The sequence below is a fragment of the Physeter macrocephalus genome, chromosome 14 (genome assembly GCF_002837175.3).
Source record: "Physeter macrocephalus isolate SW-GA chromosome 14, ASM283717v5, whole genome shotgun sequence".
NCBI lineage: Eukaryota > Metazoa > Chordata > Mammalia > Artiodactyla > Physeteridae > Physeter > Physeter macrocephalus.
Window position 1 is genome coordinate 107,813,177 of NC_041227.1, and position 27,623 is coordinate 107,840,799.

At 36.6% G+C, this 27,623-nt stretch overlaps 1 protein-coding gene across 1 annotated transcript; it reads right to left on the reverse strand.

Annotated features, from left to right (window-relative positions):
- Positions 1-8,797: 8,797 nt before the first annotated feature.
- Positions 8,798-10,851, reverse strand: KIF2B (kinesin family member 2B). Its single transcript, XM_024127938.1, is given in 2 exon segments — positions 8,798-9,771; positions 9,774-10,851. Coding segments are annotated over 2 exon segments (2,052 nt in total).
- Positions 10,852-27,623: the final 16,772 nt, after the last annotated feature.

Genomic DNA, 27,623 nt, shown 5'->3' on the forward strand with positions numbered 1-27,623 from the left:
GTAAAATCTTATTTTATTGAAAATTTTTATGCTGATTCTCCAAAATCACTCTGCATGATTAGTGTTGTATTCTTTAGACTTTTGTTTTTTTAACAGATTTGAGAATAATGAAGGATGCAGACAAATTACTTGTTTGAAGTCACATAGCTATGAGGTGGAAAATCTTTGAAAAAACAAGAAATATCTGACTCTAAATCTGCATTGTTACTCACCTGGTTCCAATCTTGGCATTTAGAACTGTGTCTGGATAGTTGTATAAGATTAACAAATTAGATTTTCTCATGTGGCTCAAAGCAGTCTTCTCTTTCTTGTCCTCACAAACCTCATGACAAACCTAAACTTCAACATGCTATATTAACTGGTTCCATGTTGTAACTTTTATTTTCAATTAATTATTTCAGGGTAAAACCCTCTGTACTTGTTGCTTTGATGTCTTCTCCCATTTTCCTACCCTGATTATTTCATTCATTTCCTCTGTTGCCATTTAAGCCCTTGTATTCTACCTCTGACATGTTCAGTATCACCTCAAACACACAGGTACAGAAGGCTGCCTGGGTCTGTCCAATTTTTATATTCAATTATTGATTTGGTTCAATATCTTCTATAAGCCATTGCCTTCTTTTTAATTTCTGAGATTACTTTTATTTAAGATTAGAAAGGAAATGCCTTAAATATGGAAAAAAACATTTCGGATAAAAAGACATGTTAAGATTTTCTATCAGCAGTTGCTCTTTTGGAGAATAGAAAGAATTGCACAAAATATTCATAAATGACAGGTTTGCTCTGAGGATAATATTCTACACTTTGAATAACAATTTTACATTTTTTTTAGTAGCAACACATGCTAGAAACTGTGTCTCTTCTATTAGAATGATATTTTAAATCAGTAATCAAATTGAAAAGGAAAAATCATTCATTCATTCATTTAACCAGCACATAAATATTTATCTAGGACTCTCATACTATTTTATTATGTACACTGTTAAATAACTTTACTGGGGGCTTCCCTGCTGGTGCAGTGGTTGAGAATCTGCCTGATAATTCAGGGGACACGGGCTCGAGCCCTGGTCTGGGAGGATCCCACATGCTGTGGAGCAACTAGGCCCGTGTGCCACAACTACTGAGCCTGCGTGTCTGGAACCTGTGCTCCGCAACAAGAGAGGCAGTGATAGTGAGAGGCCCGCACACCGCGATGAAGAGTGGCCCCTGCTTGCCAGAGCTAAGAAAGCCTTCATACAGAAACGGAGACCCAACACAGCCAAAAGAAAAAATAAATAAATAAATAAAAAATTTTTAAAAATAACTTTACTGAGAAAATCAATAGAATAATAGTGTAAAACCTTACTATCTCAGATTAATTGTGCAAAGGAGAATTTGAAATTATGTATTTAATTATTATGTATTTTATAAAGTTTTATTAAGTTCAAGTTCATGCAGCAATTCAAAATAAGTTTGTTCACTACAAGAATGGACAAACAAGAAAAGCTACTTTAATTACTAGATAAGCATAGCTTGTAATTAGCATGTCAACATTTTTGTGTGCAAATGAATGTTTCCAAAGAACTGAAAGTACTTACTTTTCTCACTTTGGAAGCTCTGACATTTTCTGAACAATCTTATTAAAGCATTAATTTACAATCCTCCTTTTTAACTTCAGGACATCTGTGTGAACTGTTAGCAATTCTCTTTTAGTGGACCCCAATTAATTTACTTTCTGAGTTTTTTCATTTATATAAGATCTTTTTTCTAATGTTCCTATTCAATTTTATGCTATGTGTTTTGAGATCATTTCAAGTACCATGTATATTCTCAGAAAAAAATTAATGTCAGTGGAAATATAACAGTGCACTTGTTAAGGAAGAACGTCAATGCAACAGAAACAATTATGCTAAGACTAGTTAGCAAGCAAGTGGTTTTTTTTTACTAAAAGAGAGATTTTAAATTGTGTTCTGCAGATGTAAAAATCCATGGGAAAAATATATAACTATACTTGTAAAACTGTGTGTATATATGTATGTACATGTACACAAATGTAAATAAGTTTGTTTATACAGCCTTTCCAATGGAAGAGTTAAGAAAATCTACCTGTGAATTGCTCTCAGAACTTACCATTTGTGCACAATTTCCAAATCTGTAACAGATAAGCAAAAACTAGATAAAAAGCCACTAATAATATATATGTGTGTATATATATATATATATATATATATATGGCAAATGATACATTCAATATTATCCTGTAGTCTTTGTATCCACTTTCCAGCAATGGGTACCATTAATTAACTATGTTGATATGCTGCTCTTCCTTACTTGCTAAGCTTAACATAGAATAAAAGTCTCCTTAATTTGGTTGAGATTGATTAGAATTTATTATAAGAAATGTTTTGCTATGTAGTTTTTCTACAAAGTCATGTATAAAATGCATAAATCATTGTTTATGTTATTTATATTAACAAATCATCAAAATAGAGTAGGAAGCTATCTTATTAAGGGCACAACAAAGTTAAATAAAACACCTAAATACAACAGTTTAGGGAAGGGTCAAAAAACAAAAGGAAGTCAGAACATAAAGAGTCAGAGAGCTATACAGATAGAATGCATTGCCTAGGGCTGGGGAGTGGGGGGATTAAGGGATGATGCCTAGGGGGTGCAGGGTTTTTTTGGAGGTAATGAAATGTTTTAAAATTAATTGTGGTGATGGATGCACAACTCTGAATATACTAAAAACCAAAGCTATTTTTTAAAAAAGTTCTTAGAGAAAACAACTACATTTAGATGGTCATTACCTTCACTGCACTTCTGTTGAGGCACTTACTTATTTCTGAGTGTGAAAAGTAAGCCCAAACAAAGCAGTAGCCAAGTAAATATTGGTGCAGTCTCATAAGGACACAGGCTCACAGGAGCCCAAGATTGATGTTCAGGCCTACTAAAGCCAACAGGGCTCATTTTGGAGAAAGGGGAGCCATAGAGAAGTGAGACATACATTCTGTGTGCAGATTCTTCCTTAGATATTTGCTAATTCTAAAGTTGTGCATGCATAGAAGAATATTCAAAATGGAAAAAAGCATAAAGCAGTATAAAAGAGATTTAAAAACTTAGCAGATAATTTAGCAAGCTCATAGTTATGGGAAGACAAGTTTTCATAAAGGTGGAGAATTTCAGTTAAGATGTCAGACATATTATACTCTAAAATTAAGGATAAACCAGAAATATGGATCAATGTGATACACACTTACTTTATGAGTCTTCAGAAAGAAAAAGAACTCCTCTTTGAAGGAACATAACATCATCTAGAATTTCCACATTACTTCATAAATAATGTCCAGTATTCAATCAAAACTTATTAGACATGCTACCAAAAAGCACCAAATAAATGAAATCAACAAGAGAAAAAGATAATTAAAGGGCCACAAGTAAGCCAGATGTCACCAAAGATCAGAGATATATTTTTCAGAGTCAAATGGAAATCCTAGAAATGAGAATAAAAGCTAAAATTTTAAAATTCAATGCATATGTTTAATAATTGAGAAATAGAGGATTAGTGAAATGAAGGTCATTAGATAATGTTCAGATTGAATGAATAAAAACTAGATAAATAGTATGAGATATGTAAGACACAGTGAAAACTACTAACATATTTGTAATTAAAGCCCAAAGAGAAGAGATAGAAAGAGACAAAAGTAATATTTGGGGGGGAAAAGGTTGATAATTTTCCAAAACTGACCCCCCAAAAATGACAGATTAAAAAGTTCTACAAAACATAAGAAAAATAAATAAAAAAGAAAACCACATCTTGTCGCATCATAGAAAAAACAAAGCTGATAATCAAAGCAAGCAGGAAAACTTAAGAGTTCCTTCAAAGGAGAGTTAATTTTTACTAGAAATGGCAGAATGAGTAAAACAAAACAAAAAAATGACATATTTTAAGTGCAAAAAATTTAAAAATAGAATAATAGCCAACCAAAACTTTTACAAACAACAAAAAATACATTTCAAAGATGAAGGTGAAATAATGACTAAATATTTAGTCTGAGAGCAAAAATCACCAACAGACCTACTCTTATGTTCATATATTTGAATTATTCTAGAAGAAAAATGATCTCAAGTGGATGCATGGTAAAGGACTGAAGAATTAAGAACACCAGAAAAAATAAACAAATGAATAATTTAAATGAATGCTCACTGTTTATATTCATTTATTAAAAGCATAGAAATATATGTACAATTAAATGACAAAAAGTAAAGCTGAGAAAAAATGAGTTAAAGCATTTTAAAATAGTTTTCAATTTCTAGAAGGAAATATTTTAAAACACAACTTAATAAGAAGGATGTATGCTATAATTTCCAAGATGACCATAAGTGAAGAGCTCAGAATATGTGTCACAAACAATTAGAGGGAAAATAATTTAAAAAATAATAATAAAAATAACTTGATTAATTGAAAGGAAAGAAAAGAAGTGGGAAAAATAATTAAATACAGAGTGGATATAGAGGAAACAAATAATACTCTCATATCCATAAACTTAAAGATATCAGAAGTTGCATTAAATGTGAATGGAGGAGATGTTCTAATTAAAAGACAAAGATTACAATCTAGATTAAAATAAAACAAAATGAATTAGAACCAACTATATATTGCTTATAAAAAATGAACATTAACTATAAAGAACAGAAAGATTCAAAAGAAAAGAATGGTAAAATACAGACCATGGAAATACAAAGTTAAGAAAAACTATTGTACCTATATTAATATTAGAAAGTGCATAATTTCAGGCAGAGAAAATTACAAGGGACAAAGAAGGAATTCAACAGGAATATATAATAACCTTAAACTTATATGTACTTATAACATAGCCTCAAAATATATAAACTGAAGTCTGTCATAGCTAAAAGGAGAAATAGATAAATCTACAATCAAAGTTCAAAATTTTGATATCTTTCTTGGTAATAAAACTCACTAAAAGTTACAGAAGATTTGAACAACATGATTTACCAACTTGACCTAAAAATCATAGGGATATAGCAATCCCTATAATTATAACACATTGGTAAAAATAAAAATAAGAGAAAAAAACATTTTGACTATTTGAGTATTTAATTTTCTGATTAATAAAGTATAACATTATAATATAGATGAATTAGTTTTTAGAAGAAAATTTATAATTCTAAATTCTTGAGCTCAAAAAATTGGAAATAAAAGTGGAAGTTATACAAAATAAAAAAAATGGAATTAATAAAAAAGAAAGCAAATATACAATAGAGAAAATAAAATTGTTTCTTTGAAAAGACCATATAATTTATAAACATATCATAAGTCCGATTAAGGGGAAAAAAAAGAAAAGGCACAACTTAGTATCGGAATGAAAAATTCAAAACCAATAATATGGACATTAAAGATAATGAGTACACTATAGTTCTAAAAATAAATTAATACCACTTATTAAAGCTGGTATAAGAAAAAGCACTAAATCTAAATCTGAATAATCTTACATACACTAAATATGTTGAATCTGTAAAATCTTCCCATAAAGAGGACTCAGAGTGAGATAGGAGTCATTGGGTGAGCAAGATGTTGCTCCCAATAAACAATTATTTGACAGCCATCTACAGACAAAAATGCCTTTGTGGGAGATTTGTAAAACTCCAGTAAAGCCCAAGACTAAGGACAGTCAATTGGAGAAGGCAGGACAATGACCTGGTGGCGGGTTTGCCCAAAATGGTCCCTGCTGCAGCCTGAAAGAAGTCCTATGTTCCTATGGATTTAGTTCCACTTGACCCTGGTCCTGCAACTAGCCCCATCTGCTGCTGACCCTGGAGGCATACAGGTGAGCAGGCCCCAGCTCCAATCAGAGCCGAGACAATAATCTTTAGGAGATAACAGAGAATACCTTTATGATTTGGAGTAGATAGAAATTTATTAAATAGGGTCTAATCATTAAATAAAAAATTGATAGGTTGAACTTCATTAAATCTATAAGCATTCCAAACTGGAAGAAGATATCTGCAATACATATATCTAAAGAAGAATTCAAGACAATACATATATTGCACAAAAAAGAATGGCTAAATAACCAGTAAGCATATGTAAAGATGTTAGCATTAGTCATTAGGAGAAAAAAAACAACAAAATATGAAAACCATAATGAGGTACCTTTTCACACACATCAGAAATTGTAAAATTAGTTTAAAAAATAACAATACTAAGTGTAGGCAAACATATGGAGGACCCATAAAATGCTGGTGGTTGTATAAAATTGGAACAAATCCTTTGGAAAACTCTTTGGCATGACCTATCATGCTGAATATACACATATTATGGATCCAAGAATTCCATTCCTAGGCCTACTTAACATATAAATGTGCACTAAAGGACACGTGTAAGAATGTTCATAGCATCATTAGTAACTGTTTAAAACAGAAATAACAATTTTCTTCAAGAGTAAATTTTATAAATTATGAGCTATTTATGCAGTGAAATATTATAGAATAATGTAAAAAAAAACAGGTCACATATAATTTTGATTAAAAGAAAAAAAGAACAGAGATGCAAGAGTACCTAGTATATGATCCCATTCATATGAAAAAAAGAACACTTTTTCCCTAAAGAGGCAAACTTATCTATGATGACTTTGATCAGAATAGTCCTTACCTTTGATGCAGGGAATGAGTGAAATGAGGCAGGAATGAGGCTTTTGGAACAATGGTTATGTTCTGTATCTGTATAAGTGTGGTCATTATATAGGAGTGTTCACTTTGTAAATATTCGTGGAACTGTATAGTTAAGATTTGTGCACTTCACTGTATGTTACACTCTTTAAAAATAAAATACAAAAAACATTGATATTATTGGTATTAGAATGTTGAAACTCCTAGTAGGCTACCCAAACTTTTGTGTGTGACAGGAGTGGTGGAGGGCAGGGGAAGATGTGAGGGTGGTAATAGAACAACAAGGGCAATGACGATAATACGAATAATAAATGAGCACTAGTCTTTGGCATAAAAGATGAGAGAACAGGAAGAAAATAAAGCCACCCTCCAATCTTTTGAAGTAGGTGATATAATTACCCTGGTTCATATAGAAGGAAACAGCTCAGTGGAGCTGTTACTTGCCTAAAATTACAGAGGTCTATATAATAGAACTGGGACTGGATTCATAAGACCAGTCTTAAGTTCTTATTCTTAACTGGGATAAGATTCTTAACCCCATACTTTTTCATTGCTTACAAAAATTCTGATTAAAAACATCTGGTTTTGAAGGGAAGACTATCATTTGCTGAAGGAGGACAGAATTCCAAAGTTCTGTTTGGTTTAATAATAATAATATATAGCTTTACCTGCATAGATAAAGCAGCAGAGGGAAAAATATTTAAAGGCCATAATATTGACTAATTACTAAAGACCATATGTTTCCATTGATCCTGATGAAACCAGGATGAAACCTGATGGCTTTTCTGTGGTAGAGTTATGTGTTAGTTTCCCTTTGTACCAACGAGGCTTTTGCAACTTAGAAGGAAAAATTTGAAAAGAATAGGCATGTCTGCCAAAGGTAGTAAATTTGGGCACAATTTTTTGTGTCTTCAAGTTTCCCCAATCCACCATTCACTTTCTTTGCAAATCATTCCACTTTTTTCCTCAAAAAAAGAGTTTGGAACTGCTAGACTTGGAACCAGAAGATCCTTATTTATTTTATTATAGCATTTCATAAATAGGTTTGCTGAAGGTAGATGTGTATTAGACTATTTATTATATTTATATTTGCATATCAGATTAGCTGCTTCTTCTTTCTTCTTTTTGCAAAACAATGGACTTTGTGATCCTTGAATCAGGAAAATATTCTCCTTATACAATTAATCTCAGGCATTGATATTTATCACATTCTCTATGAGGTCTTTATGGGATGTGCCCCACTTCAGGACAGAACTTTTCTACTACTTTGCTGACTTATTCCCTACTCTAATTTCATAATTTGATGGGGAAAAGCTTTTTATGTGAATCATGCAAGCAAGAAATTTGGTAAAGAGAGTGAGAAGAAAAAAAAAAGCTTAAAGACACCATAGTTAGCAATGCAATGCTTTTGCAACACACACACTTTATCACTCTCAGGAAGCACAGTGCTTTGCAATTTCAACTCAAAGATTAAAAATAAAATCCTTCTCAATTCTAGGCTCTCATACAAAGTCTCTTAAATAAAACCTTTCCCTTCTCCACTCTCACCTCCCCAGTATATCTAGAGCTTAGAAACCATTTGAATGTACACACAAATGCAGAAGAAAAAGACTCATGGAGTGGGTATCATTAGATTTACTCAGTTGTGCACCCCTTGGTGTGTTCCAAATCTAGTCCTAAAGGGACTGCAATATTTTTCCTTCTTAGCCACAAATTTAGGGAATCTGGCTTCATCACAGCTAGTTTCTTCTAAAGCAGGGTTTCTCAACCTCAGTACTACTGATATTTTCAACCAGATAATTAGTTGTTGTAGGAGGCTATTCTGTATATTGTAGGATGTTTAACAGCATCTCTGGCCCACTACATGCCAGTATCACCACTCCCCGCACACCCAATTCTGACAAATGAAAATGTTTCCAGACCTTGCCAAATGTCCCTAGGAGGTAAAATGGTTCCAAGTTGAGAACCACTGTCCTACAGAATAAAAACAAATTACAGAAATACAAAGGAAGAAGACAGTTCTGGAAACCATATTTTAAGAGGTTTTAAACTTACCAGGAGGATCTTTATATCTAGATAACTTAGGCAACTTTCCTTTATAAGACACTTAGGAACTGCAGCACTGTATCCATCATTTCAGGTCTGATCTCTCACCATTGGCTTCACTATGCTTGCTCTTCTTTTGAAGGTCAGCTCATAATAATTTCAGTTTCCTTTGAGTCTCAGTCAGAAAACCTATTTTCTGCCCCAAAATGAAGAATAACTGGGCAATGCAAAAATCAACATCACAGTTTACCCCATGAGCTGTCTCCTGGATGTTATTCCCTGGCCGTTGGCTTGATTCCTTCCAGGAGATTGCTGTATCCTCCATTAATGGAGAGGATAGTGCTTTGAATTCTTTAGTCTCTTCCTCCTCCTCACTCTGCATACAAGGCATTTTAATAAATTCGTTCCCTTGAAGGGACATTTCTGAATTTCTAATGTGATTTTCCAACATCCTTGGCACCTCACGTTCAGCGGGATAAAGACAACGATGGTGAGGCCTTAAATCTAGAGTTATTTCTTTTACTCTATTGGCATATCTTAAAGTGTTGAGGGTGTTTTCGCAACAGGCCATCCCTGGAGAGATAGTAGCAATCATGCAAGTGGAGGAGTTCTGGCCTATAAAGGAGTCCCGGAGCACCTGTGTGAGCTTGCTGGCTCTGAATGAGGTATGAGACTTGTTCTGACCCAAAGCCCGGATGCATTCTTTGAGTGCGAGGAGACGCTTATTAATCTCTGCTCCTTCCAGCTCTCTTTTCCGGTTGGCGTTGGCAGTATCCGCTCCCCTTTCATTCCCAGCTAAGTCGACAAGGGAAAACTTACCATGCAGTTTCCCTTGAGACTTTAAAATGATTTGGAACACTGCGTGGCTCCTGGAAGAATGGGCATTGACTGATGTCTGTCCTGAACTCCGGCAGCTGTTCCCGAGTTCCACAAGGTTCAGCATGTCCTCCACACAGCACACTTCTTGCTCCTGCAGCCCGACCACCTGGATTTACTGACTGCCATCCTCAAGGACTTGCAGCGTCTTCTTCCAGTTCAACAAGTCATACACCTTTCCCAATAAATCTCAAAAAGTGTCCCATAGACTTTGAGGTCCAGCTTCTCATAAGCAGAAGTTTTGAGCAGGAGAAAGACATCCTGTGCCACCATGGCATAAATGCCTTTAGAACAATCTTGGTCCCTTCCTGAAAAGGCTCCACCCATGGTGTGCTTTTTCCCACTACCCGTCTGCCCATAGGCAAAGCAGGTAGCCATGCCCTTGCGGAAGATGGACTCAACTAGTGGCTGGGCGGTGAACTCGTACACCAACTCGTTGGAGGCGGTGTCATCGAAGGCGTGGTCGAAGCAGAAGGAATGGTTCTCCAGGTAGCGAGTAAGGTCCACCTTTTGTTTGGACTCGTGCACCATGACCACTTTGTCTGAGGGGATGGTGATGATATCCAGGTCCTTCATGGTGGTCTCCCGCTGGTTGAGAGGCCGCTTCCTCACGCAGACGCAGATGCGGTGGTCCTCCAGTGGCTCCGGGCCCGACAACTGGCTGCAGTCCAGGTGCCTGCGGCATTCCTGGATCATGCTCTGAATCTCGTAGTTGGGGTTTCCTGTGTTGACAGCCAGGGCGCGCTGAGCTCTGATCTCCAGCTGCAGCTGTCTGCGCTTCTCTCGCTGCTTTTGCAGTTTCTCAATTTCCCGTAGGCAGGGAGACTTTTTCTGCTTCATCAGGCAAAGACTGCTGGGAACTCTTATATCCGGACTGTCCCCCGAGGGCGTTTCATTGTTCTGGGGGATCGTCGCAATGCACCGCGTGGCCGTCCGCTGGTTCCCGATGGCCGAAGAGGGCGCTAGAGACAAGGAGGGCAACGCCCTGGCCGGCGTGGGGTGCTCAGCAGACGCCAGCACTGGATTCAGCAGGAATATTGTATCTAGATCAATCTTTTTGCCTTTTTTGACTCCTTTTTCGACCCATTCTACCGTGACCCAAGCGTTTTGTGTTTTGACCTCTGTGACCACCGCGAGGTGGATCCGCCCATCGCTGCGCTGGATCGCCACACAGATGCCCACTTGGATGTTTCCGAAGTGCGGCTTCAAGGGCTTCACGGAATAGAGGCGCGGGGAGACAGGGAGGCATAACTGGCCGGCCATGGTGAGTGATGGAGGTGTCAGAACTCGCCTCCAGGGTCCCTTGGGGTTGGAGCAGAAGGGCCTGAGCCCAAGCCAGACTGAAGCGCCCAGAGCACTGAGTGCACTCGGTGTTTGCACCTACCTTTGTGAGCACTAGGGCTTGGCCTGGGGCCACTCTCGTCACAAAGCACTGGGGAAAAGAGGCGGCAGAGCCTAGGGCCTCTGGATGAGAGGTGGTGGGAAAAAATTCACGTCGTTTGTGATGCTAAGTGCTAGGTGCAGAAGCAGCGGGAATAGAGAAACTGCTCTCTGCACTGAGAGCATAGGGATAAGGGTTGGGAATGGGGTTGGGGTGTGTGTTCCATGGATACTTGTGCCTAAGCTTCAGAAATATCCATTCTCCCCTGCAGTCTTGACTGGCAATCTCAAAGCTAAGTGCTTTAGTTTGAGAACCAGTGAATGCTACCTTAAACTTCACAATCCTCCGGTGATCAATGGGAACAAGGAAGGTAGAGCTGCCTGCAAATTACAGGCTTCAAGGAGAGGATCCCAGAAAAATTCCCTCAAACTTTCCATCTTTTTCCTGTCCCTCTCCTGCTTCACAACTTAAAGTTATTCCTCTTTAATGGGATTTCTCATTACGAAATCAAAATGAGTTGACTGTAAGGGGTTCTTGTGGTAATTTGCTGATATGGAACTTCGTTTGATGCAGCATTTGGGTTTACAAACATAAGCTATTTATCACATTCCAAGTGGCTCTGACAGCTATAAAGTGAGTCGTTGTACTCACTGCAGTCACCACTATTTTTGAGATTATTTCAGCAATTACCTTTCCAAACTCCTTCAGTAATTACACTTCTGGCCTCATTATCCATAATTTGGAGAGGAATGATGTTTGGTAGAAAGAGATAATTCATCTTATACCCCCTCCTTACCCTGCAATGTGTGTGTGTGTCCTTAAGAAGTTGATGTGGGTGGGCTGAGTGAGAGGGGCTTGGGGAATGGGAGATGGGAAGGCAGCTAAAATGATCAGAGGCAGTATATTCTGGCAAGATTGCAATTTTTTCTGTAGGATGATTTACAAAAGACAACAAAAATTATATCAACTGCCAGAGAGGCCAACATGAGGATTAAGGTGACACTTTAAGTTGAACTGTCTTTTCCCCCGAGTACCACATTTTCTTTTGGGCTGTGAGTCTGGGGGTAATTGCAGTGACAGCTCCATAGTAGCATGAAGTATCATGGTGTCCTTACAACCCTCCCTAGGATCAAGTAACATATGGAAATAAGTTCTTAACTATAAACTGACTTTTAAAAAAAATTATTTATTTTTGGCTGCGTTGGGTCTTCGTTGCTGCGCGTGGGCTTTTCTCTAGCGTGGTGAGGAGGGGCTACTTTTCATTTTGGTGAGCGGTTGTCTTATTGAGGTGGCTTCTCTTGTTGCAGAGCACAGGCTCTAGGCATGCGGGCTTCAGTAGCTGTGCCAGGCGGGCTCAGTAGTTGTGGCGCACGGGCTTAGTTACTCTGCAGCATGTGGGATGTTCCCAGACCAAGGCTCAAACCCGTCTTCTCTGCATTGGCAGGTGGATTCTTAACCACTGCACCACCAGGGAAGTCCCAACTGACTTCTTTTAAATGGAAAGTTTACTTAAAAATTTAGTTAAGCTTACATTTTTAAAAGAAGTTTGGAGGGAGTGGTATTGGATAAGTATGTAGTGCTCACTTCAAGGAGATGTTGAATGTCAGCGGAGGGATTGCAGAAAGGGCTTTACCTAGTTGTGTGTTTACGATTATTAATTTTATTTGCCAAATTATCGATATATAAAGTTGTACTATATATCAGCTTTTTCTTAGTTTTAAGGGCATTAGGGAAATGTTTTAATCCCTCTGTTTTATAAGTTAAATTATATTTTTGAAAACATTGCTACTTTAAGGTGCTTAATAGTTGTTTTTTCCTTTTTAAACCTTTACCTTTGAAAAAGCTAGCCCTCTCTCAAAATTATGCAAACTAGGGTTTTTCCCAGTTAACCATATTTTTACAACTAAGCCAATAATTTTGTAGATGACTAGGTAGGTGGTGACAGTGCAAAAATTAGAGACTAAAGTTTATTTTGCTGCCTAGCATACCCATAAAGGTCTTTTAAGATATTTCAGGGCTTTTTCCCCTTTAGTTCTATTTTCTCTTAAATAGTTCCTTAGGAGGTCTCATTTGTTTCCAAGTTTAATTTGTTTTATTTGGAGATACGTACATTTAGAGAGAGAGTGGGAAGGAGAGAGATAAACCTCTCAGGTGTTTTTCTTTTTTTTTTAATTTTTAAATTTAATTTTATTATTTTTTTTATACAGCAGGTTCTTATTAGTTATCCATTTTATACATATTACTGTATATATGTCAATCCCAATCTCTCAATTCATCACACCCCCCACCCCCACCCCCAGCTGCTTTCCTGCCTTGGTATCCATACGTTTGTTCTCTACATCTCTGTCTCAGTTTCTGCCCTGCATACCGGTTAATCTGTAACGTTTTTCTAGGTTCCACATATATGCGTTAATATATGATATTTGTTTTTCTCTTTCTGACTTACTTCACTCTGTATGACAGGCTCTAGGTCTATCCACATCTCTACAAATGACCCAATTTCATTCCTTTTTATGGCTGAGTAATATTCCATTGTATATATGTAAGACATCTTCTTTATCCATTCCTCTGTCAATAGACATTTAGATTGCTTCCATGACATGGCTATTGTAAATAGTGCTGCAATGAACATTGGGGTGCATGTATCTTTTTGAATTATGGTTTTCTCTGGGTATATGCCCAGTAGTGGAATTCCTGGGTCATATGGTAATTCTATTTTTAGTTTTTTAAGGAACCTCCATACTGTTCTCCATAGTGGCTGTATCAATTTACATTCCCACTAACAGTGCAAGAGGGTTCCCTTTCTCCAAACCCTCTCCAGCGTTTGTTGTTTGTAGATTTTCTGGTGATGCCCATTCTAACTGGTGTGAGGTGATACCTCATTGTAGTTTTGATTTGCATTTCTCTAATAATTAGTGATGTTGAGCATCTTTTCATGTGCTTCTTGGCCATCTGTATATCTTCTTTGGAGAAATGTCTATTTAGGTCTTCTGCCCATCTCTTGATTGGGTTGTATGATTTTTTAATATTGAGCTGCATGAGCTGTTTATATATTTCAGAGATTAATCCTTTGTACATTGATTCATTTGCAAATATTTTCTCCCATTCTGAGGGTTGTCTTTTCATCTTGTTTATGGTTTCCTTTGTTATGCAAAAGCTTTTAAGTTCCATTAGGTCCCATTTGTTTATTTTTCTTTTTATTTCCATTACTCTAGGAGGTGGATCAAAAAAGATCTTGCTGTGATTTATGTCAAAGAGTATTCTTCCTATGTTTTCCTCTAAGAATTTTATAGTGTCTGATCTTACATTTAGGTCTCTAATCCATTTTGAATTTACTTTTGTGTATGGTGTAAGGGAGTGTTCTAATTTCATTCTTTTACATGTAGCTGTCCAGTTTTTCCAGCACCACTTATTGAAGAGGCTGTCTTTTCTCCACTGCATATCCTTGCCTCCTTTGTCATAGCTTAGTTGACCATAGGTGTGTGGGTTTATCTCTGGGCTTTCTATCCTGTTCCACTGATCTATATCTCTGTTTTTGTGCCAGAACCATATTGTCTTGATTACAATAGCTTTATAGTGTAGTCTGAAGTCAGGGAGTTTGATTCTTCCAGCTCCGTTTTTTTCCCTCAAGACTGCTTGGGTTATTCAGGGTCTTTTGTGTCTCCATACAAATTTTAAGATTTTTTGTTCTAGTTGTGTAAAAAAAATGCCATTGGTAATTTGATATGGATTGCATTGAATCAGTAGATTGCTTCGGGCAGTATAGTCATTTTCACAATAATGATTCTTCCAATCCAAGAACATGGTATATCTCTCCATCTGTTGGTATCATCCTTAATTGCTTTCATCAGTGTTTTATAGTTTTCTGCATACAGGTCTTTTGTCTCCCTAGGTAGGTTTATTCCTAGATATTTTAGTCTTTTTGTTGCAATGGTAAATAGGAGAGTTTCCTTAATTTCTCTTTCAGATTTTTCATCATTAGTGTATAGGAGTGCAAGAGATTTCTGTGCATTAATTTTGTATGCTGCAACTTTACCAAATTCATTGATTAGCTCTAGTAATTTTCTGGTGGCATCTTTACGTTTCTCTATGTATAGTATAATGTCACCTGCAAACTGTGACAATTTTACTTCTTCTTTTCAAATTTGTATTCTTTATTTCTTTTTCTTCTCTGATTGCTGTGGCTAGGACTTCCAAAACTATGTTGAATAATAGTGGTGACAGTGGACATCCTTGTCTTGTTACTGATCTTAGAGGAAATGCTTTCAGTTTTTCACCATTGAGAATGATGTTTGCAGTGGGTTTGTCATATATGACCTTTATTATGTTGAGGTAGGTTCCCCCTATACCCAGTTTCTGGAGAGTTTTTATCATAAATTGGTGCTGAATTTTGTCAAAAGTTTTTTCTGCATCTATTGAGGTGATCATATGGTTTTTATTCTTCAATTTGTTAATATGGTGTATCACATTGATTGATATGCATATACTGAAGAATCCTTGCATCCCTGGGACAAATCCCACTTGATCATGGTGTATGATCCTTTTAATGTGTTGTTGGATTCTGTTTGCTAGTATTCTGTTGAAGGTTTTTCATCTATATTCATCAGTGATATTAGTCTCTAATTTTATTTTTTTAAGTATGTTTGTCTGGTTTTGATATCAGGGTGATGCTGGCCTCATAGAATGAGTTTGGGAGTGTTCCTTCCTCTGCAATTTTGCGGAAGAGTTTGAGAAGGATGGGTGTTAGCTCTTTCTAAATGTTTGATAGAATTCACCTGTGAAGCTATCTGGTCCTGGACTTTTGTTTGTTGGAAGGTTTTTAATCACAGTTTCAATTTCACTACTTGTGATTGATCTGTTCATTTTTTCTATTTCTTCCTGGTTCAGTCTTTGAAGGTTATACCTTTCTAAAAATTTGTCCATTTCTTCCAGGTTGTCCATTTTGTTGGCATAGAGTTGCTTGTAGTAGTCTCTTAGGATGCTTTTTATTTCTGCAGTGTCTGTTGTAACTTCTTTTTCATTTCTAATTTTCTTGATTTGAGTCCTCTCCCTCTTTTTCTTGATGAGTCTGGCTAATGTTTTATCAATTTTGTTTATCTCCTCAAAGAACCACCTTTTAGTTTTATTGATCTTTGCTATTGTTTTCTTTGTTTGTAATTCATTTATTTCTGCTCTGAGCTTTATGATTTCTTTCCTTCTGCTAACTTTGGGTTTTGTTTGTTCTTCTTTCTCTAGTTTCTTTAGTTGTACGGTTAGATTGTTTATTTGAGATTTTTCTTGTTTCTTGAGGTAGGCTTGTATTGCTCTAAACTTCCCTCTTAGAACTGCTTTTGCTGCTTCCCATAGGTTTTGGATCATCGTGTTTTCATTGTCATTTCACTCTAGGTATTTTTTTGGTTTCCTCTTTGGTTATTTCAGTGATCTCTTGATTATTTAGTAACGTATTTTTTAACCTCCATGTGTTTGTGTTCTTTATGCATTTTTCCCTGTAAAAGATTTCTAATCTCATAGCGTTGTGGTCAGAAAAGATGCTTGGTATGATTTCAATTTTCTTAAATTTACTGAGGCTTGATTTATGACCAAAGATGTGATCTATCCTGGAGAATGTTCTGTGCACAGTTGAGATGAAAGTGTATTCTTCTGCTTTCAGATGGAATGTCCTATAAATATCAATTAAATCTATCTGGTCTATTGTGACATGTAAAACTTGTGTTTCCTTATTAATTTTCTGTTTAGATGATCTGTCCATTGGAGTAATTGAGGTGTTAAAGTCCCCCACTATTATTGTGTTAATGTCGATTTCCTCTTTTTGAGCTGTTAGCAGTTGCCTTATGTATTGAGATGCTCTTAATTTGGGTACATATATCTTTATAATTGTTATACCTTCTTCTTGGGTTGATCCCTTGATCATTATGTAGTGTCCTTCCTTGTCTCTTGTAACATTCTTTATTTTAAAGACTATTTTATCTGATATGACTATTGCTACTGCAGCTTTCTTTTGATTTCCATTTGCATGGAATATCTTTTTCCATCCCCTCACTTTCAGTCTGTATGTGTCCCTAGGTCTGAAGTAGGTCTCTTGTAGATAGTATATATATGCGTCTTGTTTTGGTATCCATTCAGCAAGCCTGTGTCTTTCGGTTGGAGCATTTAATCCATTCACATTTAAGGTAATTATTGATATGTATGTTTCTATTACCATTTTCTTAATTGTTTTGGGTTTGTTTTTGTAGGTCCTTTTCTTCTCTTGTGTTTCCCACTTAAAGAAGTTCCTTTAGCATTTGTTGTAGAGCTGGTTTGGTGGTGCTGAATTCTCTTAGGTTTTGCTTGTCTGTGAAGCCTTTGATTTCTCCATTAAATCTAAATGAAATCCTTGCCTGGGTAGAGTAATCTTTGTTGTAGTTTCTTCCCTTTCATCACTTTAACTATATCATGCCACTCCCTTCTGGCTTGTAGAGTTTCTGCTGAGAAATCAGTTGTTAACCTTATGGGAGTTCCCTTGTATGTTATTTGAAATTTTTACCTTGCTGCTTTCAATAATTTTGCTTTGTCTTTTTGTCAGTTTGATTACTATTTGTCCCAACATGTTTCTCCTTGGGTTTATCCTAACTGCGACTCTGCGCTCCCTCGACTTGGGTGGCTATTTCCTTTCCCATGTTAGGTAAGTTTTCATCTATAATCTCTTGAAATATTTTCTCAGGTCCTTTCTCTCTCTCTTCTCCTTCTGGGACCCCTATAATGAGAATGCTGTTGGGTTTAATGTTGTCCCAGATGCCTCTTAGGCTGTCTTCCTTTCTTTTCATTCTTTTCTCTTTATTCTGTTCTGCAGCAGTGAATTCCACCATTCTGTCTTCCAGGTCACTTATCCATTCTTCTGCCTCAGTTATTCCGCTACTGATTCCTTCTAGTGTAGTTTTCATTTCAGTTATTGTATTTTTCATCTCTCTTTTTTTGTTCTTTAATTCTTCTAGGTTTTTCTTAAACATTTCTTGCATCTTTTCAATCTTTGTCTCCATTCTTTTTCTGAGGTCCTGGATCATCTTCACTATCATTAATCTGAATTCTTTTTCTGGAAGGTTGCCTATCTCCACTTCATTTAGTTGTTTTTCTCAGGTTTTATCTTGTTCCTTCATCTGGTACACTGGCCTCTGACTTTTCATCTTGTCTATCTTTCTGTGAATGTGGTTTTTGTTCCACAGGGTGCAGGATTGTAGTTCTTCTTGCTTCTGCTGTCTGCCCTCTGGTGGATGAGGCTATCTAAGAGGCTTGTGTAAGTTTCCTGGTGGGAGGGACTGGTGGTGGGTAGAGCTGGGTGTTGCTCTGGTGGGCAGAGCTCAGTAAAACTTTAATCTGCTTGACTGCTGATGAGTGGAGCTGGGTTCCCTCCGTGTTGGTTTTTTGGCCTGAGGTGACACTACACTGGAGCCTACCAGGCTCTTTGGTAGGGCTAATGCAGGACTCTGGAAGGGCTCACGACAAGGAGTACTTCCTAGGACTTCTGCTGCCAGTGTCCTTGTCCTCATGGTGAGATAGGGTGAACCCCTGCCTCTGCAGGAGACCCTCCAACACTAGCAGGTAGGTCTGATTCAGTCTCTTATGGGGTCACTGCTCCTTCCCCTGGGTCCTAATGTGCACACTGCTTTGTGTGTGCCCTTCAAGAGTGAAATCTCTGTTTCCCCCAGTCCTGTTGATATCCTGCTGTCAAATCCTGCTAGTTTTCAAATTCTGATTCTCTAGGAATTCCTCCTCCCGTTGCCAGACCCCCAGGTTGGGAACCCTGATGTGGGGCTCAGAACCTTCACTCCAGTGGGTGGACTTCTGTGGTATAAGTATTCTCCAGTTTGTGAGTCACCCACCCAACAGTTATGGGATTTGATTTTATTGTGATTGTGCCCCTCCTACCATCTCACTGTGGCTTCTCCTTTGTCTTTGGATATGGGGTATGTTTTTTGGTGCATTCCAGTGTCTTCCTGTCATTGATTGTTCAGCAGTTAGTTGTGATTCTGGTGTTCTCACAAGAGCAAGTGAGAGCATGTCCTTCTACTCCGTCATCTAGAACCAATCTGTCTCAGGTGTTTTTAATTGCCTTTAGTGGCTTCAACATCTACCCACTAACAAAAGCCTGAAACTGATCTTTGGCTTCTCTCTCCTCCTCTGCCCATCCTGATTTGGAGTTAGGTAATCCCTTTCCAGCCTCTAGAAGTCTTTGGTAACTGTGCCATCTTTTAATCTCCCAACCAATTATTACCCTGCTTCATTGGGCAACCTCATCCAGTCAGGAACTCAGCTTATTTCTCACATTGCCCCTAGAATTATTTTAATGGATAATTTCTTATTAATTCCCTGCTTACAGATGTTTTAGTAGCTCTCCATCATTGTAATCGATATAGTACAAATTCCACAAGAGGGTACATCATTCACTTTGTCATCTTGCCTTACTTTTTCATCCTCAAACTTTACCACTATCTACACGTAGTCTGAAGTTGAGCAGTACTGAGGAACTTGAGGTCCTTCAAACACAGCATTTTCTTTCAGATTACTAACATCTAGTCCAGTGGTTCTCACTATTAAGGTACATGAAACTCACCTATAGAGCTTGTTAGAACACAGATTGCTGGACCCCACCCCAGAGATTCTGATTCAGTGAGTCTGAGTTGTGGGACTGAGAATTTGCATGTCTGACAAGTTCCCAAGTGAAGCTGATGCTACTGGTTCTGGGACACACACATTGAGAATTACTTTTTCAGTGCTCTGACTAGACTAACCTCTCTCTACCTCCTCGTTTCCTTGAACTCTTCAGTACCTATCTCAAATATGACAACCTGAAAAAGTTTCTCTGACCCTGTTGATGATAATCAGACAAAATAACATTAAACTGAGACATCTTCCTAAGAAATCGTATCTATTACTAGTTGGGTTTGTTTGATCAGGGGAACCCAAAGGCTTCATTTTCAGTAGTGACTACAGAAAAAATTCCCATAGGTTAACATAACAATAAAGTGTACAGAGTCATTTGAGTGCTTTTACAATTTTGATAATCTGGAACTTCAATTGCAGTAATATCTTTTTTAATATACTAATACAGAATTCAGATACCATGTATATAACCCACTCATTTTATGGAGTTTATTCTAATGGAACAGTCCACCTAAGAAAATGCTGTGAATCTTTAGTAATAAGATAAATATAGCATTTGTCAAAGTGTGAAGACCTAGATATGAATCATGGTATTGTTGTTGGCCATGGCCTCAATGGCCATTTATTTGGTAGATGAGCAAGTTCTTCTACATTAGAGACTGAAGCCACCATGACATTTTTTTAACTGAAAATAAATCAAGCAATAAGTATATGTGAAATGCTTACCACATTCTGTTTCCTATGCCAAAGGAATCCTATCCTCCAGGAACTTACTACTTTCACATTTTGTTCTATGTATTTACTAAGAAGCCCATGCCTTAACAAACAACTTATATATCATGACTTCATTTCAAATACCCCTTATTCAAAAGCTGTACATATATAGAGAAGTATAGGGTAGTGTGGGAGGAAGCAAGCATGGGAGATGAGTTTAGTATTTTCATTATTAATTACAAGTATATTCCCAGGTTGGGGTCTGCCAGAGTTACTTTACAGCAGGGAATGTGATTTCTAGTTTCATTTTAGATACAAACCTCCCAGGAGAAATGCATCAAATAAGTGCCTTTCTTGCACTGTTTTAATGGACATCTAGCAGCTGTTCTGTTTGTTTGATTACCTTGGGGGTCTGTACTTTTCCAGTAGATGGATGCAATCTGAGTTTGAGTTTAGTTCTTCAGAGGAGCGCAGTAGATTTTCCCAAATCCCTTTGAAAAAATGTAATTTGTCATTTCCAATTTAAAAGTTCTTGTTTTCTTCTTTGAAGAGTGGAGAGATACCTTACTAAGTGTATGCCTTTAGAAAACAAGGGGAAAATTAACTTAAAATGAGAATAGTATTTTACCATTGCAGCTATTATCTCTGCCTTCTGACATTTCAACATTTTTTCCCATGCACTACACTTAACCAGAACAGAAAAGTCCACATTTTTCCAGCCGTCTCACTGATTTAATAAGCAGGAATTGTTTCTATGACAACGGCATCAACTCCAAGCTATCTTTCCCCAGCTTATTAAATAGCACTGCTTACCCGGAGATATTTATATGATTCCTACATATCTGTTGATTGTGGAAGTTATTCTATGAAGTTAGCCAAGATGGTAAGACTAACAATTGTCATTGTCTCATTTTAAACCCATTTGTGTTGGTCATCTTGCAGCTTTCAATTGGATTTAGGATGCTGAGGGAGGAGGCTTGGGATTTGCTGATGGTCTGTATATCAGTGCTTGTTTGTAACTCACACTGTAACTACAGAAGTCCTGTTACTCATGAGTATAGTAGGTGCCTTTGGAGTTCAGTTACAGCTCTTTAACTTGAAAGCCATGTGCTATATTCCTTGCCTTCAGAGTCTTCTTTAGATTATGCAACATTCAGGATATTTAAATTAATTTGCTATGGAACAAAAACATTTTTCCATATGTTTTAAACAAAAAACAAAACAAAAAACATTATAGTTTTGTGAGAAATAATTGTAGGAACTTGGATATTTGTCCTAGAAAAAGTTTGAGAGACAGACTTCTCTATACTTAAAAGGCTACCTATAGAAGAATAATATAATTTGTTCTATTTAATTTAATATGTGTGAATGTTCAATAATTCAAGTGCTAAGCCATCAAGACTCAACTTAGCATCACTTGTCTTGAAAAACATTCCTTGACATCTATTGCTGTCCTTCCTCTAAATCAATCACAGGTAGATTTGTTGCCTTCCTCTCCATTCCCACCTTTATTTCATATTTATTTTGACATAGCACTTAACAGTTTTTGATTAAAAGTATCTGCATCTGCCTTTCTAGGTAAATAATTAAGGACCTTGAGAGAAGGGAAGAGTGTACTTTGTGTTTTTATACTCAGTGTCTAGAGTATGGATTTTTCAAGTTTCCTGGAATTATAAAAACTAGCACAGGAGATGGATGTTTTAGAGAGACATAAGGTCAAACTAATGAAGGACCTCATTCAATCAGATATGCTCTCAGCAAACCTTAATGACTGCCTCCTAAATGTCAAGGTCTGATCCAAGCTAAGTGCTAGATATGAAATAGTAAAGCAAATAGCCCTAGACTCTGCTCTCAGGAAGCTTACAACATTGTTTGTAGAGACATATATTAACAAACAACTACACATGTGTGTATAATATATATATAAATATATATAAATAATATGGATGACATTCTAGTAACTACAGCTATCTAAGAGTCAGGGTCCTATTCTCCTATTCTAAAGTGTATTAAAGCAGACATAGATGGTAAATGACAACTTGTTAGGAAAGAGAGCACAGACCATATTTAAATTACAGATGCAGGTGTTGGGCTAAATTTGTGTTCTCAAACCTGGCTATATATTGAAATCATCTGAGAATCTTATACAAAGTACAGATTGTCTGGCTCCACCCAGATCTGCTGAATCAATCTCTAGTGGCCAGAGCCTGGGAATCTATGTTACTAAAAAGCACCCCAGGTGATTCTTCTGTTACTGTGAATCCAGAAAACACTGTATTGAATACCCTGTAGGTCTCTTTCTATTCAGAGATTTTATGAACCTGTGCTTCTGTGAATAAAAAGATGAATGATCCTTTGATACATCTGTGGCCATTGAAATTTCTTTTTTAGTCTTTTGAATGTTTAAAGATACTCCTGCTTCAACAAATGTGACACAATGCAGATTTACTGGGAAAGCTACTTTTAGGTTTCTGCAAAATGTTTACTGCAAAATGTAATCTTTGGTATTATTCTCTAGCAATATGAAGTAAAATTGCATGATATCAAAACCTCATGTCATTAAAGGAATTTTATAAGCTCGAAGGCATACCATTTATATTTGTAACTTCCATAGTGTTTTAGAATAACACCTTGTACATAGTAGATATTTAATAAATGTTTGTTAAATTGAACTCTTGGATAGCATGAGGGAAATATATGATGTTTCAGAGTACTCATGCTTTTTGATTGCTTTTTCCTATTTGCTAAGTGTATAAGGTGAATGTTATACCAAGACTGAAAACCCTTAGGTTTGTGCTATGTCTCAGTATAATCTCTGAAGGTAGTATTATAAGCACTACTTATCATTGTTGGAGCCTAGTATTCACCTGTCAGAGTAATGTATATTTACCATTTTGCAACAATTTTTTTATGTTCCTACCTGGAAATACAAAGCAAGAAGACTAAAATTCTAAGGAATAGGACATGATGTCAAAATAACCAGTTGATTCTGGGGAAAAAGTATCTCCTTTAAACAACTGGTTGACTTAATAGAGATGACCTGCTGATTAGTTCATATTTCAAGTACATGTGTTAGTGTTGTATAAGCCACTAAGATTCAGGAATTACTGGGAAACCTCTAGATATAATCATTTGCTATTACTGAATATATATTTAGTTTGGTGAATAAAGGATATGTCTGGGATAGGAAATTTGGGGTGAAATTGTGTGCTAACATTAGCACTTTGCAATTTCTTGTTAAGTAAATGAATTAATGGATAAATGAAGAAAGAAATGATTGTCAAATCATTTGTCAAATCTCAATATGGATTTTCTAGCCAGAGTGAACTTAAGACAAATGTAATTCAGATCATGTTATAGATATGTTTAAAAAAATATTCAATGGCTTTCCATTTCACTGCTTAAAAACTAAACATTTTATTCATGGCATTCAAGGTCCTGCATAATTTGCCCTTTGCCACTCTTCCCCCTGTTATCTCCTGTCACTCTTTCTCCCTTTTAAAAATGATATTCCAGTCACACCAGTCTTCTCTTAGTGTTTTGATGCACCCAGCTTTTTCCTGACTCAAGAATTTTGCATACCTTCCTTTACTGGGGACTGGCTCCTTCTTAATCTTGTCCTGCACTTAATATCTGTGTGACTTTGTCTCTTCTTGGGTTTGAATCCTGATTCCACTGCTTCCTAGTTCTATGACTGTGAACAAATTACTCAGTCTCTCTATGCCTCAGATTTATTCATCTGTAAAAGCTACCAGTAGTATCCACCTCAGAGGGGTATATGAGGAATGCATACAAATTAATGAAAAAAGTGCTTAGAATGATGCCTGGCACACACTAAGAACTTAGCAAAGGTTTCTTTTTATTACTATATTTTGGAATTACTCTATTTACTTGCTTATTTATAGTTTATTCTCTGTTTCTCCTATTAGACTGTCACTGTGTGAGGGAAGAGCACCAACAAGCCACAGAGCTTTAATATGAAGAACCTTAGAACTGGAGTAAAGAGATCTAGGTTTGTCAGCTCAGGCATTGATACTTATTTGATCTTGAGCACGAAACACCACTTTTCTGAAATTCCATTTCTTCATCTGCAGAAAGAAAGAAGGAAGGAAGGAAGGAAAGAAGGAGGGAAGGAGGGAGAGAGGGAGGGAAGGAAGGAGGGAAGAAGGAGGGAAGGAGGGAGAGAAGGAGGGAAGGAGAGAGGGAGGGAGGGAAGGAAAGAAAGAAAGAGAGGTTGGACCAAATCTCTCAATTCTTCTCTGACCCTTAAAGTAAGAATGTTTCTAATTTCCAAACAGTTAAGCCTCATTCCAAAGGAGATACAAGTAAATTTTGGTTTGTCTGGTTAATAATGAGAATTCTTTGCTGAATTATGATAGAGAAGCAATGACTATAGGTTGTTTGAGAAAGTACGTATGTTTAATGGACACCTCTACAGCTGCCCACTCACACTTAAACGATGCTGGAGAAAGAATTTATGGTAAAATACAGTCCTGTGAAAAACAGATTAAAGAGTTTTGTTTCAACCTGGATTTGGGCCCCTTGGCCTATTTTTGTTTCACCAAGGTGAGTGTCTTGGACTTATCTATAAAGTATTATATTTTTAATCAGAATAAGAAACTTGTATATTGAGTATAGATGTGTGTGTGTGTTTAATCAAATTATTCTCATAGCCTTCTTTTTTTTTTGCGGTTCGCGGGCCTCTCACTGCTGCGGCCTCTCCCGTTGCGGAGCACAGGCTCCGGACGCGCAGGCTCAGCGACCATGGCTCACGGGCCCAGCCGCTCCGCGGCATGCGAGATCCTCCCGGACCGGGGCACGAACCCACATCCCCTGCATCGGCAGGCGGACTCTCAACCACTGCACCACCAGGGAAGCCCAGGCTTCTTTTTTTTTAAACTGTAAGTAGCATGATAAATGGTCCCAACTATTAGAGAAATATAGTAGATGATTCATTAAACATTTCCAGAAAATGCTGATTGAATTTCATTGAAAATTTACCTCTGGGGGAGAGAATATTTGAAAGTGAAAAATACATTGAATGGCAAGAAGTTGTCCTAGAATATTTCTACCCTGTAAATTGGGCCTTTGAGATGTGCCTTGTTTCTTATTTCATTAGAACATAATATTATATTAAAAAAACTATCTCAAATAGTATAGTATCTCAAATAGTATATATTTCATTAATTAAATAGACAAATTTTATCAAACTAATAAAAATTAGCCATTATAATGATTTACCAAAGACTGAAAGTACTATATTATCTATGTGATGCTTTAATGAGGCACAATCAATTTTTATTAATTTTATATGTAAGAAAAGTGTTAAAATATGTCTCTAGATTATGGCCTAAGTGTTGTAGTGAAAGAAACTTCTGTTATGAAAAGGAATGGAAGAAAATAGAATATAGTATACCCTGACAAGTTTGGAAGATGACAACAGAATGATATTTACTGGGGTCTCATTATTGTTCAAAAGTATCAGTAACTGGTATTTTTAATTCACAGAAATGAAAGATAATAATAAGTAGGACTTGTGCTGCCATCCTTTGGGTCATGTGGTTCTGAGATGGGATCTGGCATGGCAGCCTTCTCTGATCTTCCTCTTCACACACCTCAATGGGTCCATGGATTTTAGCCTTCCCTTCCTTGCTTGTAGCTAATGTGTTTTGCTGTACACTCTCACAGACACTGTTACTGGAGTCTCTGAGCAAAATTCTGCTAAAGAACACATGCAGCAGTACTGGAAGTGTGTTCTCTAACTGGGGAACTGTTTCACTCACCTGAAAGAAAATTAACCTTTTTGCTGAGTGCAGCCAGCTCTCATTCTGAAGTTGGAAGTATGACTCCATAAGGAGCTAAGGTTACAAGACCTCCTCTGTTCTTGCCTAGATTTTGATCTTCCTCCCTTCTGAATTTGTAAACAAAACCTTCTCTCTAGGCCTGAAAATTCTTACAGTGAGTCTCTGGCCAAAAGAAAATGATTCTTTCAAAGTGTAGAGAAAAATTGGCCAGGTTTAAGTGTGTTTTGGACTAAAAGTGACAACTGTGTGCCAAAATCATAAAGAACATACACGTCTCCCCTGCTTGTACTTATTTGCACATAAATTACAGATTCTGTGTGTGTGAATCAGTTGTACAAACAGAGGTAAGGCATAGCTTCTCTGGCACTTTGTGTAAGAGGCTAGTTGCTCACTTTACAGTGGCTAGATTTTATACAGAAGAATTTCCCTTCACATTTTGCAGTTTATCTACAACTTTTACAATTTTCACATAATCATTTTGAAGCATTCCATATTACCACTAATAATAGTTCTTTGTTTCTTACACCAGAAGTTCAAGCTCCTATTTAATGAGATTCCACAAACTGGTTGATTATATATCAAGGTAAAAAGAGAGAATGGTTTCAGTTTTGACACATGGTCTTTTCACTAATAAAAACCCCAAAATAAGACAGCTGAAAACAAAGTTTATAAAATTTGTGTTATATTTGTATAGTGCTTTTAACTCACAAAATTCAGTTACATTTATTTGCTCTAGTTTAATAATTTGGATTCGGCTAACAATTTTGAGTGTCTACATTTTAGTAATCATTGAACTAAGCTCATGTAATCTTCACCACAATTATGTGAGGCAGGCTGTATTATTTCTTGTTCTGTGAAGAGGAAACTGAGGTCCAGAGAAGTTCAATTGTATGATCCAAAGTCACACACAGCTAATCATTGTTAAAAACAATTTTATTCAAAATTTGATACCTGTTTTTTGACCTTTTACCTCTATTATACAACTAGACATAACTCCCTTAGGAATTAATTCCCCTCTTAACTACAGGAAATTATTTAGTAACACTGAAAAAATAATCACTCCTAAGTAGATCTAAGAATTTCTCCAAATGAGATATTTGAAAAATTTCCAAATTATTTCTAACTGCTGTATATTGAGCAATAAAAGAAATCGCTTTCTTATATTTTTTGCCCTTTGTGTTTGTGAACCTGCTCACAAAAATACTCTCAAACATAATGCAAGGTAATAAACTGCACCTTGTAATGGCTACAAAGCCTTGCCTAGGTGGTCATAGAACTGGAAATCCATTACTACCAACATATCCTTCAAATGCAATTCAAGTTTGACAAACATTAAACAATTTGGCAGGCACTTGCAACCAGTCTTTCCTCTGAGTACTTGTTAGGTGTCTCATCATCATGCTATAATTCTAAAATGCTGAGAAGATTTAATGATTTCCTTCAGGTAAATCACAGTGGATTGAAATGCCACACAGGAGTAACCATTGCCCATTTTTTTT